This window comes from Lampetra fluviatilis, chromosome 11, assembly GCF_964198595.1.
Source record: "Lampetra fluviatilis chromosome 11, kcLamFluv1.1, whole genome shotgun sequence".
NCBI lineage: Eukaryota > Metazoa > Chordata > Hyperoartia > Petromyzontiformes > Petromyzontidae > Lampetra > Lampetra fluviatilis.
This window is the reverse complement of record NC_136285.1, coordinates 10,921,849-10,939,620: the sequence shown is the minus strand read 5'-3', so window position 1 is coordinate 10,939,620 and position 17,772 is coordinate 10,921,849. Positions and strand designations below refer to the sequence as shown.

The following is a 17,772-nucleotide window of genomic DNA, read 5'->3' as shown; positions in this document are numbered from 1 at the left end:
CTCGAGTTGCCCAGATAGTGTGAGCGTGATGAATGCATTGATTCACCCCCTGTGGCGATGAGACAAACTGTCACGATTATGGCTCGTGATTAAATTAATTAGTTAATCAATGCGACTTTTTTGTTGTTGTTGTTGTTGTTGTCCCATTTGTACCATCTCGTTTGTACTTGTGACAACGAACCGAGTTATAAGAGCCTGTTTTTTTCTTCTTGGTTCTTTCGGTAAAGTCACGTAGAAGGGAAGTAATAAAATAATAAAAATAAAGCATAATAAAATAATTCTCACGACGTTTCGGCCACAACGCAAGCAGCCGTCCTCAGGTGAAACCAGGTCTGTCGAGGTTTCACCTGAGGACGGCTGCTTGCGTTGTGGCCGAAACGTCGTGAGAATTATTTTATTATGTTTTATTTTTATTATTTTATTACTTCCATTCTACGTGACTTTACCGAAAGAACCAAGAAGATGAATCCCTGCAGTCACGAAAGCTTTAAATCGAAATTTAAGAGCCTGTTGTGTTACACGATGTGAAATCTCACCACCGTCGGTGTGAAATCTGACCACCGTCGCGATCGCCTTTAAGTGGGCACGGATCTCGGCAAGACGACAAGGAGGGCGAGGAAAATGGAATGGACAGTTCGGTTTACGATTTATTTGGTGGTGATGCTGCCGTTGGCTGTGGTGCACAAGCACAAATAACAGCAACAAAAACTCACACTTGTCGATCAGACTGCTTTTAAAAATGCTGTATGTGCTACGAAGGACCATTGCCGATTGTATATTTCACCTCTTAAGGCAGTGTTTTTGATGCATGTCTCACGTTTTTAGTTATGCATACAGATCTATTCGCAATTAATTACAGGGACCTCTAATGTACAATGTCATTTGATCAACCAAGCCTAATGCACATAGTCACATATCATTGTCACATACCATAAATAATGGCTTCTTACATGTTTAATTATATGGATGCATCATGAACGGAATAAAGCATTATTTTACGGATGAGTCTTACCTGCCCAATGATTATGACTGTGCGTTGAAAAGTATCCCAAACCAGTTATTGATTGAAGGGTGGGATCCAGGAAGCTGAAATCAAGGTCAATACTGATTTATTTATTTTTCTGCTAAAATTAGCAATCGGTCAACATCTTTCCCATTCTGTTTGGCTGCCCTTTTGTACGCTTTGGATATGGTTCAGTTGTTACACAGACCCGGGTAACAAAGCAAAGTACCGTCCATGAACAGAAGTTTTTGACTCAGGTGGGTTCGTTCACATGTGGTGTGTGAGCTTTACCATACAAAATCCAAATAAAAATGTAAAATACAATTATAGAAAAGTCATGCCAGTTTAAAGTATGAGACATTGCACGTGACCCGTTGGAATGCACCAAGTAGTCAATCCCCGAGGACATCCAAAGTCTCACCCCTGAGACAAAGGTGAATGACGAGGCCAGAGAAAATGGCTAGGACGGCAGCCTAGAGGTCATGGACTGGACTCGAGCAATCGAGACTGCCCCTAACGTTCCACAACCACGTGGTCTACAGCTAACTACCCATACGTGCAGACACAAAAGTCAAGAAAGGGCTGAATGTGCAGCTTCCTGTCAGCATCTCATAGGCGTATGACCTACACATGCACCTCCAAGAACTGCAGCCATTCAAAATCCACGTAACCGAGGCATTTTTACGTGAAATAAATGAGCATGTTATGGTGTCATTAAAAGTCAGAGTAATGAAAAAGTTACGTTTTAACTTTGCTCTCTGCTATGCTGGTATTATTTCAACTCATGTAGCTGCATAATTTTACAGGGTCATTAGAAGCACTTAACTAGCTACACATTTACTGCACTGCATGTGCACACGTCGAGAATGCAAAATGAACTGATTTACTACCAAACACGTTTGGATTTTACATCGTGTCAAAGCACAATGGTAATTGCCATTGCAATGTAAACAGCCTCTCTCTGAGATAGCCACTCTGCTGTACAGTGCTTTGACAAAATGGAAGGCTTTTATGGCCTGTGGATGCAAGAGCCAGGTTATTCGAGTTATGTAATTCGGGAGAAGAAAAAAAACCCCATGGAATCATTCTGAGGGCCTCACACCCCTCATTTGATTGGCTGAGTGAACCGCTGAGCACGCGAGGAGGTGGGGCCCGATGAAGTGATGCTTTGAAGCCTGCAAGTAGAGAGAGCAGTGTATTTTTTTTATTTTCAAGTTCCATTTTATTCTTGTGCACGACTGTTATGCCTTCAGGAGCTCAATGCAAATATCGAGGTTTGCTAGCCTCGACAAGAGGGCTTCGGGAAAGAGTTTGCGTAGTTTTGCTGTTCCTCCTCCACTGAAGAGGCGCATACTAAAGTGGTTCACTATATCGTCCAAAAGTTTGGGTTGCATGGCCGCAGTCGCACGACTGTGGCCATGCCTTTAATGAACCATTCATGAAGGAGATGTGCCCATCAGCCTTTTAACATTCTTATTCTGTTGATGGTTCCACCAGTCGAGGGCGAGGAATGTCAAAAGCCACGAGATGCGGTGATGTTTGGGTCTCAAATGAGGCGTTAATTCTGGACGTCCATGTTGTTCCACTCTTTTCAAGTGGAATGTTGAGCTGAGACACCATGACACCCACACTCTCATGGATCCTTCATACACCCATCACTCTACCATGTGCTTGGGTAGTGATTCCTTATTTTTAGCCTATGAGCACAAACAGCACACTTGGGAACATAGTGAGGTAGTATATCAAGATGACCTATGCAACACTGAAAATTTGATATTTGGTAATGATACGACCCAACATACGTCAACATTGTGCATATTATAAGTCATCTGCATGCAGCAGTGGAGCAAAGGTTCGCACATTTCACTCTGAGCCTGGCAAGCTGAGATTCCATGCCCAGCCACGGCGAGCCATATCTGAACTGAGCCTCCATGGTAAAGTATGGTAAAAAAAACCCCCCATGACTCTGGGGGAGCCTTTAGTGGTGGATTTACAATGGGCTGTACGTTATTATTCATATTCTAAGTAATACATGTCGATACATTTTGATGTATTGCCATTACTCCTGGGTGACACCAAATACCATACGAAAATAAATGTCCACTGACACTTCAGTGATGGATTAAGAATGTGTGCATTTGTCAATACGATACAAAATGTACTTTTCCATAGGTCAATAACTGACCTAGATTTATAATGACAATGTCAGCAAGAAATGTTTAGTGCGGTCAAAGTATCAATTTTGGAGGAAATTCCTTTGCATGACTTTTACACGGTGTATGTCGACCGAATGCCACGGTGAGGCTCATGGAAACCACAGGGCAAACCCCCCCCCCCTGCTTTCATACAATGCCCCTTGTCCCCTAAGTAAATCTCAAGTGTCCAATTAATTATTGAGAAGGCTTCACTGAAAATGCCGTATGTTTTTAGTCCATAGGCTGATAGAGTAAATAACAAAAACATTGCGTATGGACAGATCTTTCATCAATTCATTTTCATAATTATACTGCCATGTGTATTGTCACCATGGTGGCGGAGTGATGCCCAATGGTAAAATGAGACCGCACAAAGTTTCTGCGCGCAGAGCACATGGTGGACCGATGCCCAATTACACGGGCTCACCGCATTCTCCACTTGTCCACGTGCTCTGCTAGTGGTGTGACGTTACGCTCCCTCGCCGAGTCCAGATTCAAGAGGTTTTACTCGACAGACGGTTTGAATGCACGTCGCGAATTAGGTCTGAGGGGGACTATGCCTTGTTAGCCCTAATTAGCAGCCGCCTATGAATAAAAAATGAAGCAAGGCATTCCAGTGACTCTTGGTTGAAGTTAAACTCACTGGCAGTATTCACTTTAACCCCCTTGTCTACTTTTCAGTGTTAATAGGGACGTTGGGACACAACACTCAAAACGAATTGCACAACGTACACAGACGACTATCATGACGCTCCAATATGCATATCTCGACTCATAATGAAAACTGAAAACAGGCAGTAAGCAAGACGCTAATCAGAGAATGTGGTATAATAATTAATATAAATATATAGCTGTGTAATGTGAACGGCAATAACGGGTTGGATGCCTCATCCTATTAAAAAAAAACATTGGGTAAACACGTGAACACATACAGGCATGCATTCATACGTACACACTACCCCAACATTCTATTGACTGCATACATAAAGTACTTGCCACGTATTAACAGATCAAATTCATCCGTGTAGCACGGAAATAATGTACAAATGCAGATTCAATCGATCGTCGCAGTGAATCATGAGCGTATAAACAAATATGGAGGGCAGACGGTAGTGGCGGCGGCGGCGGCGATGTTGACATCAGACCAAAAAAGGCAACAGCAACAGACCCGTGCAGTTATTATTCAAGCGGTGGGTGGTGGTTGCTAACGATCAGCTTCTCTAAAATTGTAAAAAATAAATAAAAAGGCGCTCTATTTTAACAAAGCGACGCTGTTGCAGAAGTGTGCATTTCTGCTCACTGGCCCAATTCAACGTACAATTTGTCTCACATGCTGCTGGAAGGCAACCTCTTGCTGAGAGCGTGTGCCCTGTCAACATTGACGTGGCGTGGGGGAGAGGGCAGGGGCTGGGGGAGGTGGGTTATGTTTCTCAGCGGCAAAAAATAGGCCTCGAGAAATTACGGCTCAAAAAACTCCGCGCAACTGCCGGGGGATGTGCGCCAGCGAGCGAGCGAGCGAAGCTGGTTTTATTTTATATTTGAAGCTTTCGTGACTGCAAGGATTCATACTCTTAGGTTTTTTTCGGTAAAGTCACGTAGGTAAAAAATTAAATAAAAATATTTTGTTATTTTCATACAAATTTTAATTCATTTTTTACCTACGTGACTTTACCGAAAAAACCTAAGAGTATGAATAAAAATATTTTTTTTATTTTTTACCTACGTGACTTTACCGAAAAAACCTCAGAGTATGAATACAAATATATTTTTTTTATTTACCTATGTGACTTTACCGAAAAAAACTAAGAGTATGGTTTTATTTTCCAAGTTAATCCAATCTGCCGTGCGTCCTCGCAGCAAACGTTCAACTTGTGACCGCGTCTTCAGCCACGAAAAAAAAATCACGCCATCCATCTGCGTACATTTTCTGTTTTTAACCCCCTGATGACGCTCATCTCATTTGACACGTTTGACCATCGGAGCCCAAGTGCGCTGCGAACCCGGCGACCCGGGTTCGATTCCCGCTCACGGTCAACACCAGTGACGATTATCTGAACCGGTCCCTAGGCCTCCCCTAGGTCGACTCAGCCTCAACTTAGTACCCGGTGCGATGCGTAAACATCGCCACTGGAGAGACAAAGGAGGTCGGGCGTGGTGCTGACCACCCACCCTCTCGTGTGCTGTGCCGGCCTTCATATGTGCTCGCTAACAGCACTTGCCCCAACAGTCTGTTAAGGGCTATACGGGGGATCTTTGTCTTTGTAGCGGTTAGAGCGCTGCGCTGCGAACCCGGCGGCCCGAGTTCAATTCCCGCTCACGGCCAACACCGGTGACGTTTCATCTGAACGGGTTGTGGGTCTCCCCTAGGTCGACTGGGCCTCAAATGAGTACCTGGTGAGGTGTGTAAACATCGCCACTTGGGAGACAAAGCCGGCCGGACGTGGTGCTGGCCATCCACCCCCTCGTGCGCCATACCGGCCTTCATAGGTGCTCGCTAACAGCACTTGCCCCTACAGTCTGTTCACGCTCTACGGGGGATCTTTGTCTTTGTCTGTGTGCGTCGCATGGCATGTGACACCACAGCGTCGCCAGCAGTCTCGGTACACTTTGGCCCATTCGAATTGCGATGACCCACGTTCTGCCCGTCTGTTTTCCCAGACGAACGCGAAAGAGCCCAGGGCATGAGATGGAGGAGCGAGAGCTGCTTCGCAACTGGCAATGAGGCATGGGCACTATAGGGGCTTGGCCACCCCCCGTCTAAACCTGTATTTACAGCTGCACTTGCTACACTCGAGAGGCCAGTTTAAACACAGGTGGTTGGTCAACTTCAAACCGAGGATCACAGTGGTGCAAGCTTTAGCGGTCTGACCCCTGAACCCACCCGGCCACCCTCGTGAAAGTGTTTTTTTGCAATCAGATCCTTTGTAATATGAGTATTTGAATGACAAATTGCACTGCCTTTAACTGATAGTGTTTTGCACTTGCATTGTTTTATATCTATCCTGTATTAAAATAATTCACGCACACTTTGTCAATCCACTGCTGAATGGAGGTGTTCCTCCCCAAACAGTGTCAGTCTAACTTAGGGTTTGAACTTTGCGTTGTATTTGCTAATAACTGGGCGATTATTGATAACGGTAAATAGCGTAGAAAAATTATATCATGTGCATGATAAATTCCATGATAATTTTAAGTTAATTTAAATTTTTACATAAAGGTAAAACAAAAAGGATGCACTGTTGTGCATTCAAGGCAAGGCCACTGTTGTTACGACGGCGACTGCCATTTTGTCGAGCAATCAATAACGGGGCGACCGTCTTAGACGAGCGCAAGCACAAGACTTTGTTACGAAAACAGAGAATCTCATTGCCGCGTGCCCTTGAAACTTGTTTTTTAACGTTATACCTAAAGTTATGAGTGGAGTTAAACAATATCTGCGATACACAATGAACCTGCTGTGGGAAGGGGGTGGCTGGCACGGCTCCACAGATCTTCGTGGGGACCCAACCGTGTGACCCACACCCCACGGAACTCGTTGCATAAGCAAAGAAAGAAATATTGCCGTGGTCACGAAACGGCATGTTCCATCTTCATCAAGCGTAACCCGGGGCAAGTCAAATTTCGATTTAAAGTTTTCGTGACTGCAGGGATTCATCTTCTTGGTTCTTTCGGTAAAGTCACGTAGAAGGGAAGTAATAAAATAATAAAAATAAAACATAATAAAAATAATTCTCACGACGTTTCGGCCACAACGCAAGCAGCCGTCCTCAGGTGAAGACCAGGTCTGTCGGGGAGACAGACGTGACTTTACCGAAAGAACCAAGAAGACCGGGGCAAGTCCTCACAGAGCTGATCACAGCAATCCCAGGGCAATCACCCACACAAACTGCCTCTCAACTTTCGGAGGGCATGCCACGTGCAAACCGATGGAGCTGCCAAGCCTCAAGTTCGGGATTAATTCAACCGGCTTAGTGGGCCCCCAGCTCCATGAGCCACACTGCTCCATAATCTGCGATGCAAAAGCCCTCTGCCGCACCGTGCTTGTTCAAACGGCCGCAAACCCGTTGGCTTGATTTATTTGTTCACGGAACACTTTAAAATTGTTTTGTGGGCTGGGAGAGATAAGCCGCTATTACTTCGAGGATTAAATCACGCCTCTGCCAATGTTCACGCTGCACACTGTACCAAAGCTGGCTCCGTGGTTATCGTCCCGTTGCGCCCCAACGGAAATCGAGGGGAGATTTTTCGACTTGAGAGAGGCCGTTGTCCTCGGAGTACCGGCCAAAGCAGCAATTGCCAACTCAAGCTGAATTTTTGTTGGGAATTGGGCGCCATGGTGGCTCGGAGATGTTGACTAGTTCGCCTGGTATGTACAGGAGGTTGTGGGTTCGATCCCGACCCTGACGCCTGTGTGTTTGGAGTTTGCGGTGTCTCTCTCCCGCGTGGTCGCGTGGGTTTTTCTTCGGGTCCTCCGGTTTTTCCCTCCACATTTAAAAACACACGTTAATTTGGCTGCTATATTTTTCCACATGATAAGCCACTTCATTGAGCTACCATTTGTGGCCAGGTCGCTTCTGAAAAAGAGCTATATAGCTCAGTGGACCTTACCTGGTAAAATAAACACATCTTAGTTTACATAGTTTAGTTTAAATTTCGATGTAAAGCTTTCGTGACTGCAGGGATTCATCTTCTTGGTTCTTTCGGTAAAGTCACGTAGAAGGGAAGTAATAAAATAATAAAAATAAAACAATAAAAAAAAAATTATTTTATTATTTTTATTATTTTATTACTTCCCTTCTACGTGACTTTACCGAAAGAACCAAGAAGATAGTTTAGTTTAATTTCTTCTCCAGTATCGTCAATACAGTAATTAACAATCGTTCCTTTTGATTTGGCACGTAACAATTTACCGTCCTTACTGAATCCTCTGTTGGATGAAGGATGCCCCGTGCCTTTGCATTCATTGATGTTGTGTCGCCATACTTCACCGTGTTGGTCAAGGGATAGACCCAGGACCAGTTCAGATATTACTCACCATTGGTGAGTCACCACTCACTGCTGAAACTCGGGTTACTGGGCTCATAGCACAGTGGCACAAGCTACTGCAACCACCACCACTCCGCGTCATCGTAAAAAAAAATACTTGGGTTGGCAGTTTACCGGTCAAACTAGAAATTTCCAATGAAAGATAATTTCTTCCACTATTAGTGTCAGTACAGTAATTAACAACCATTCCTACGAAAGATGATTTCTTCCACTATTAGTGTCAGTACAGTAATTAACAACCATTACGTTTGAATTTGCAGGTAATTTACAGTCCTCACTTAATCATATGTTGTATAAAGTTACGCCCCATGCCTTGTATTAATCGAGGTTGTGTGACCATACTTCACCACGTTGGTCAAGGGATAGTTCCAGGACCATTTCGCTCAGTGGCACAGGCCACTGAACCACTCCACCTCCACAGACACAAAGGTCATGGTTTAAAAATAATAATTTTAAAACTGGGGTTGGCAGTGACAAAAGTAGGAATTACATGTTTGCTGTTCTTCATTTTGTAGGCAGCGTTGAATGTGCACATTGTTTTCTTTTTTAGAAATTTGCAAACAGCAACCCCGCTCAATAAACCTATTCTGCTGATTGACATTTGGCAAATCCCAAGGTCAGGCGAAAGAGAACGGTACACGTTTAAACAAACCCTGGCAGTCTGTTGCACACACGAGAATACATTTTGAAAGACGGATTAAACAAAGATAAGTGTCCTTAAAACAATCTTCAGCAAGAGACCTTGAATGTGTGGAAGTCGGAGGGCAATCATTTACCCATGTAACCTTATTTGCTGTAGCGATGGAATTCGCTGCTGAAGATGCATTGCATGCTTTCCAATGATGGCAATACAGTGCCACGATTCTGCATACAATCCTGCTCTTTGATCACATTAGCCATGATACATCATCCACTGAACTACGACAATTATCTGCACTCTGCATTGACTTACATATCGATGCCAGCTGCTTCTTGTTCACATTATGCTAATTAAGCCGTGCAATTATTAAAATTAAGTCCAGTACTTTATGCAGCGAAGATCTCGGACATTCCATCTCATTGGGGGGGGGGCATGCTTCGGTGACCGGAAAAGTATCGCTGGCCGCCAATTAATTTTGTTTTAAACATGAAACTAAAACCTGTGTGCACGTGTATCCCAGTACATAGAGCAGTGTGTGCAGTTTGACTCTCCAAAACCAAACGCAGCAACAACTCACTTGATGTATTCCGTGACGAGCACTGCTTTGTAGCCATCTCTGTAAGTGGGTTCGGCATTCTGGTCCTCCATCCCCCCTCCACCCCCCCCCCCCATATCCCCCCTCCCCCATCACCAATCGCCCTCACCTCCATCTCATATCTCCCCCCTCCTCCATCTCCCCCCCTTCTCCCCCCCTTTCTCCATCCACTATCTCCCTTCTCCATCCCACTCCGCTCCCACTCCCCCATCTCCCCCCATCCGTCACCACCCCGCCATTGCAAGTGCATTTAATACACTTTAAATACTAAATACTTACTGGTTTAGACATACATGATACAACACCTTCTTGGTTCTTTCGGTAAAGTCACGTAGAATGGAAATAATAAAATAATAAAAATACAACATAATAAAATAATTTCATTATGTTTTATTTTTATTATTTTAAAATAATAAAAATAAAACATAAGAAAGTAATTATATGTTTTATTTTTATTCTTTTATTATTTTTATTATTTTATTATTTCCATTATACGTGACTTTACCGAAAGAACCAAGAAGATGAATCCCTGCAGTCACGAAAGCTTTAAATCGAAATGATACAACACATTTTTGTGAATTTTATTATTTTTTAAAAATTACTATACAACAGGTGTTCAGTAAATAATTTTCATGTAATTATACTTTTATTTTTTATATATATAATTGATTAAATATTGGCTGAAAAACTCCGGCTAGCCGGGGTTTTCGTGTGAAAAGGGCTTCGGACGAGGTAAGTACAGCTCGCTCAACTTCATGGTTTATTCGCAGATAATGTGCAAACACGTCGAGACCATACTTATAGAGGCTTCACCCCAGAATGCACCCTGAACTCTCTCTCTTGGGCACCTTATATATCCCGTACCCCCCTTTCTAGCAGGTTCTCCTCTCCTCCTCCAATCGCCTTTTGCCTTGTCCAACGGTTTTCAACCGTCCCTCATTCATTAAATTAGTAATCTTCCCACCTCTTCCCTTTGCACCAATCTGATTTGAAGGCTCCGATGCCTTCCGATCAGATTGGTGCGACGGCGTCACCGACCAAGGCGGTTGTCAGTGGCTCTGCTACTTTTAAACTTGGCCTGCCTGTGAAGTCGTTAAGACTTCTGGCAGACTACCCCATACACAGACATCGGGTTGGCCGCCAGGCCTAAACCTTAAAACATGTATAGCCACTTGTGCATGGGTGATTAATTCAAATTCTAATGATGTTCTTGAAGGAAGTGCTGGAAAGCTTAAATTCGCACACTTATAGTCGAATCGATGCTCATGAGTAGAGACATCCACATGCAAAAAAATATTTATTTTACTGATTTATCCATTAAAGCCACATTTTTTCAGGAGAGTTCCAGCATTGGTTTATTTTAAGACCTTTCCGCCAATTAATGAGTGTTTATACGTGGACAGAGACTGGAGCACCCGGAGAACACCCTACGCATGCGAGGGTAGAACACTCAATGCCCGAACAGATAGAAACAGGTGGCGATTGGTTCCACTTGCTGTACTGCCTTCTCCTGGCGAGCCAGGGTATGGCAACCTCGACACCCACAGGAAGGGAGTCTCACAACATTCGTACAATTCGCCTCCTAAAAAACACCACAATCCACCACAGCAACACTGTAGTTAATCACAATTACTACAATTTTTACCACGACGCAAGTTATCGACCACCATTTGCTCGGGTGACAATAACATCACGACTATTATATGAAGTCCTATCGTGATAAATTCTTGGAGCAATTAACTGGTACGGTAGAAATTTAATTTAAAACACATTCCTGCGGAGGGAGCTGGTAGGAACGTTGGGATGCTCGGTCAATGGCCAGGGTCAACGGCGGCGTGGTGTATTCCACAAATATGGCCGACTGTGAGGACGGGCACAAGCCGGCATGAGTAGGTTAAACGTTGAGTTTTATAAGGGCACCACGGGGTGACCAGCCCCTCCCCACCCAGCCCCTCTCCACCCAGCCCCTCTCCACCCAGCCCCTCTCCACCCAGCCCCAACCCTCCCATTTTTGGATGCACGACGGACGGACGGACACAATAATCCCCTGTGGGCTGGTGTAACCAGGAGGTTCCTACCAGTAATATGATCAGAATTACCGCTGCCAATGGGATTAACAAGGGCGATTCTAAGCACTGTTGTATTTCCCATGAGAAAGCCAGCAAAGCAGACCACGGTTGTCGGAGTACAGGGACTCCTCTACTTGTGATCGAGTTAGATTCCAGACGTCTGTTCGTAAGTTGATTTGTTCGTAAGTCAAACTTTTTACTTCTGTCGATTCCAAACATGTTGTACGGCATTTACACTAAACACGGGGAATGGCTTTAAGATTTGTATAATCTCCTGTAGATGTACATGCCACTGGTTCTTCATATGTAGATGCCAACACTGTTATCTGTTGCGCAACGTTTGAACTTACGACTCTCGGTCCGAACAGGCAACTGGACATACGGACAGTTTTGTTCGTATCTCTGAAAATTCGAAAGTCGAATGTTCGTAAGTCTCTGTAATAACTTACACTGCTGAATGAAGGCGTCCCCATGTGGTGGTGTTGTCCGGACTGTTTGACTGTACTATGCTGGTCAGTGTGGGATAGTAAAGGGGACCGGTTCAGATTATCCGCCTGCCACTGTTAGCCGTGGCCATAAATCAAACTCGGCTCACCAGTATACAAACAACTGCAAGCAGCATTGCTCCCCTTCCAATCAGAGACCAGCAGTTTACGATTATTCTTCAAACACATGATGTACGTACAACACAAAACCAGGATATACGATAATGTGCCAATGAATTATTTTAGACAAATAAAACAATCAGAGGCTATATATCCTTTGTAAATCGGTATTTTTTTTATTGTAATTTTTTTTGTTTATGTACAGGGCAAAAAATAGTAGGCTGTAAAGTGTGCATTGAATTTCCACTCTGTTACTTACATCGGTCACATTCTTCAGTCAAAGCACCAGTATAATGTTCACGAAAGCGGAGGATGTTAACCTTAGGGCACCACTTTCAGTTTCCATTATACATCTCAACCTCTACAGCAACATACCTCTCAATTCCTCATCTTATACATGTACATTTTAATACCTGTTAAAAGACAACACCATTTAAAAACGTATCATTTTAAACCTACAAACCTATAAATGCGTAAAACTGAACGATTATTTTTTCTTTGAGTTTTTCCGATTGGTATTAATTACTTGAAGTGTCTGGTTGTGTTACATTGGAACTGTAGAAGAGGTCTCTGTTAGCAAGATACACCAATGCTAAATATCCTTCCGAGTTCTACGGATTAACAAGGCCGTGAACAAAACATTAAAATCACCAGAATGTGCTATACAAATCAATTTTATGGCCTTTTAGAGTTCAATATATGAGTAATATATTGATGTTTAATCTAAAAATGCATGTAAAAAAAACATTGCATTAAGGGGAATATGGTGGACGTTAAACCTGACCCACTTTGCCCGACATTACTTGGTAAGTTTAACTCAATCCAAGAAGAATAGTTGATATTAGGTTTAAAAAATGTAGTCGGATTTTACAAGATTTTTGTTTTAACACCACAGCAGTTATGGATTATATTTTTTGTTAAGAATAACATCTCTTGGAAGACTGTCACAGGTTAATAACCAACACTGATTCTTTACAGGGTGATTGGTAACGTCTGATAACGGAGTGAATTATTATACCCAGACTATGTCATGGAAGACACAAACTATAAACATTTTACAATCTACCACTAGATAACTTTAAAACGTCATGCCGAACGTATAATGAGAATGCACTCTTTCCTGCCAAGAGTAGGCATCCCGCAGACAAACACAGGAACCAGTGACGAAAAGCCACGAAACGTGATTGCATCTGCCGCTGTGGAATTTTGTTGCAATGACTCGGGCACGGGGCGATCTGTCGCCTTCTCGCCAAAACTCTGATTTTTATCCTCCTCCAGCGCTAAACCGTCGTGTACATCGGCGTTTTCCCGCAAGAAAAACCCCTCGAAACACTTTATTGCATTGTTTTCTCTTGACGGTTCCAAATCCGTGCGTGGTGGATTTTTGTTTTGTTTTATTCGTCATTGGTTACACCGAAACATGAGTTTTACGCGTTGAAATTATCCACGCACAAAACACGCGCAGACTAATACATTCAAACACACGTGATAAACCCCACATGATATACTTTCACATGTTTGGCAACGATGCAGCGATCATGAACACTTACAGACATTTGCATTTTATGCTTAACTATATTCTACATCGAACTTTAGTGGTGCAATACGAGAATATAGACGTGCCCAGGTGGACAATTAGGTTCTAAGTAATGATCCATAACATGTGGATTCTTCCATTGGTTCAGCTCACAACAATGCATAGAAATGCAGCTTCTATGGGATGGCACGTCGACTAGGATAGAATCTTCTGAACAGTCAACACTTTGTGATCGACCATAACACTGAATACAACTGTAGAAATGTGCAGTCACTAACGAGAATATCTATATATATATAACACCTGAAAGGGTACGAAGTTCCACAGCTTATTTCGAACACCAGTGCCATTGATCAATAACTGCTGCCAAATGCTGACGTGGTCGCAAATTGGGGAAGAATCCATATTGTTTTGTCATGGGAAATATTCATTCATCTTTACCGTCATTCGTATGAATATCCCCGCTCCATCATCCATCCTTTGCACAGCAGCATCCGATTACAAAGGAAAAGTTCAGCATCACGATAACACGGATCTATGTCGTACAAAATAAAAAATAAAAACCGCGACAATTATTTGTCTCATCTCGGGCACAAGAAATGCCCCCCGCACAGGAAAGGTTAATTTGTTTCTTTTTTTTGTTTGCCGAGAGAAACGGCACGGGAATATCGATGCGCTCGTTACATGATGGTTTCGCAGAGCACCACCTTCTCGTCCGTGGGAGTCAGCGCGATCGGAGGGGTCGTCTCCACGTCCTGGATGCTCTGCGGGGCCGGCTCTGTCGGGGACATGTACTCCATGTGGTGGCAGCCCCAGACCGGGGTTGTCAGAATTCGCCAGCGCTGCAGACGGAATGGAGACAGAATCAGAATCTTTTATTCATCCTGGAGAAATCCGATGAGCTATGAAGCTGCTTTTCACGGATGTCCAGTAGGGGATGGGTCAGAAAGTTACAACAACAACAAACAATACAAATAAACGATAGAAGTGCCAGGTATAGGAAAGGAAAGCAAATCACTAAAAATGTAAACATCAAATAGATAAAGTATATACGTTCGAATTGGGCAAGGTAGAAAAACAACAGCAAAAGCAGTCCCAGACCACACCAAGGCAATACGCAGTCCCTCAATAAAATAGCACACTCAAATTAAAATTGGTAGAGGTTGGTAAGTAGGGGAGAGGGTGGTTGTAAGTATGTTGAACTTTCGCACTGTACGTAGCCAGCCGTACTAATCGGGAGGTGCTGGAGAAGAACAACAGAGAGGAGTGGATCGGAAGTCAATCACCAGATGTCCTCACGCCTGCACCATCTGCTCATCCTCCTTGCTGGTATTTAGTAATCGTTCATCATTGTTGTATAATTTAAATGGCCACAAGACTGTGAGGTGGCCAGAACATGCCAGTAAAGCAATGGATCGAATCCATCTATGGTGAGATTTGAGCGTTATTACCTCGTATGATAATCACCGCAGGAGCAAAAAACATCAAACGTGCAGTCTGCTTCAATGCGGACGTTAAAGATCCTCCGATATCCTTCACAAGAGTGTCTCATTATGTGCCAGCGTCAGGGTCCAAATTTCCACGTTAGAAACTACCCGCAAATTACTCAATTGCGATCATACATAGCAAATATCGCCGCTACTGGCAGACTAATGCCGCAGGTCAACTCTTACTAATGAGACTATATATCTCCATGCCCTCTCTTGCCAGTATCAATATGATGAAACAATTGAGACGATATCCTCGTCTTTTGAGCTCTCACCTGGTTAAACAAAATAAACACAACTTGCGTGGGTTTTTCTAGGTACTCTTGGCTTCCTTTATCACAGGCAAAAACACCCGCGTGAAAAACTGCCCGAGAACACCAGGTATTGTACGTACGCTTCTAAGCTGCACAGTGGACAAGTGACTGACGTCAGTAAAGCAACGAGTTCTTGAATCTATCTATGCGGAGCTTTGAGCGTTACCCCCTCATGTGTGCAGGGCCTATCTCCAGATTACGCCAAATGTTTCCCACAGATTTAGTCAGCGCAGTGCTCTGACCCAAGCCACTTGGGCGTGTCTAATTATTACCGCACCGCGTGCTTTCAGATACGCTTCTGCGGCCGTCTGGAACGCTCTTCCCTCCGATATTAGAAAGCCACTGGAGCGATGCACTTTTAAATCATCTAGGTTGAAAACTCATTTTGTGACAACTGCTTTTTGTGTTTAGTTTGTTGTCCTACCCCCGCACCTCCGATTAGCACGGTTGGCTACGTATGGTGTGAAAGAAGTTCAACATACATACATCGTCGCTCTTTAACCGTGTCTCGGAAATCACCGGCTCTAACATCCTGCAGGAACTTTCCACTAAACAGGTGGGAGGGGGGAGGTGGTGGGACGTTGTGGCAGCAGCAGCAGCAATGCAGGTGGGTTTGGAGCAGGGATCTCACCTCCAGTAGGTTGCCCTTGGTACGTGCCAGGCGATAGATTGCCACGACCGGGATGCACAGCATGGACGAGAGGGCCATGCACCAGCCCAGCGCCTCGCCCCACCAGGGGTACACATACTCCTTGTTGTACGTCAGCGGCTTGTAATTCAGGAGGTTGAACAAGAAGATGCCCTGTCCGGTGGAAGCATTCGAAATGGGAAATACACACACAGAAACACCGGGATGAATCAATACACGCAAACAGTGGTTGGGTAAATCTCAACTAGTTCAATACATTATTCTTGGATGTTAGCTCTGTGTACTCATGCACGCGTCCTTTATTTATTTATGCCAAGTGAAAGGCCACTTATACCATGAGCCTCTTTTCCATTGGTAAATATTACAATTATTTAATTGAAATTTTCTATGATCATTATTTTTTTAAGCTTAAAATTAAAACAAAAGTATGTTGTACCTTCAATGAGCACGAAACAAACATCTGAATTGATATCACGAAACATTGCTGGATAGGTTCAACACAATGAGAGGTCTTGGTGTAGGTGTGCCAGTCAATTCTGGGGGAAGAGGTTGGCCATACTTCGCCATGTGGGTCACTGCTGGTTAATGAAGGGAACAAATGTTGTCTGGCTTTTCGCTGGTATAGGTGCCGCTCTATCCAAAATAGATACTCAGGTCTACAAAGCACTGAAGCCTCTTCGCATATTGAAGAAGCTAATACAAATGATTACATATTCAAATGTAATTAAACTATTTAAATTAAACCAAAACTAGTTACTATTTTATCAGGTAAGGCCCACTGAGCTATGTAGCTCTTTGTCAGAAGCGACGTGGCCACAAATGATAGCTCAACGAAGTGGCTTATCGCGTGGAAATTTATAGCAGCCAAATACTCTCAACGCACGTTGATTCTAAAAGTGTAGGGAAAAACCAGAAGACTCGGAGAAAAATGCATGCAACCACTGCGGGGAGAACATGCAAACTCCAAATACGTGATCCAACCCACAACCACCTGTATACCAGGCAAGGGAGTTAACATTTCGCCTGAGAGATGTTAACATCTCAAATTTCACCTACCGTGCAAACACACGGTGTCACGAAGGCCCAGCACCAACGCATCCAGGGGAATGGGCGGTAGCCAATCATCAGAGCGATGTTATCCATGAAGCGATCCCCACCTGCTCAACACACAAAGACAAAGATCCCCCGAATAGCCTTTAACAGATTGCTGGGGCAAGTGCTGTTAGTGCCCACCTATGCATGCCGACACAGCACACAAGGGGCTGGGTGGCCAGTACCACACATAGCCACCTTTGTCTCCCCGGTACCGATGTTTCCACTGTACATGGTACTTATTTAAGGCTGAGTCGACCTGCAAATAGGCCTGTCGATGTGTATATTTCTAATACATTCACTAAATAATTTCAGGCAGAGCTTTATCGAGGTAAGAACCCAATGAGAAAGCATATCTTTTATATATAAAGGAGACCTAAGTTAATATAGATACATCATGTGAATGCAGAATTTACGTAAAGAACATAAACAACACGAATATTACTATTATACAACAACATTCCAATTGAACAAACAATGCAACATTAAGCCAAATGAAAATAATTTTATCGTATGAAAGCAAAATAAAAGGATGAAATC

The 17,772-nt window shown here is 43.6% G+C and overlaps 1 protein-coding gene across 1 annotated transcript in view; it reads right to left on the bottom strand.

Annotated features, from left to right (window-relative positions):
* Positions 1–12,306: 12,306 nt before the first annotated feature.
* The window catches only part of SLC6A8 (solute carrier family 6 member 8), a 39,514-nt gene continuing 34,048 nt past the window's right edge, over positions 12,307–17,772 (bottom strand). The window contains exons 11-13 of the mRNA XM_078860965.1: positions 17,197–17,297; positions 16,123–16,293; positions 12,307–14,532 (exon numbers count right to left, since the gene is read on the bottom strand). Coding sequence (XP_078717091.1) covers positions 14,371–14,532; positions 16,123–16,293; positions 17,197–17,297 — 434 coding nt within the window. The 3' untranslated portion in view covers positions 12,307–14,370. The remainder of the gene's footprint in view (positions 14,533–16,122; positions 16,294–17,196; positions 17,298–17,772) is intronic.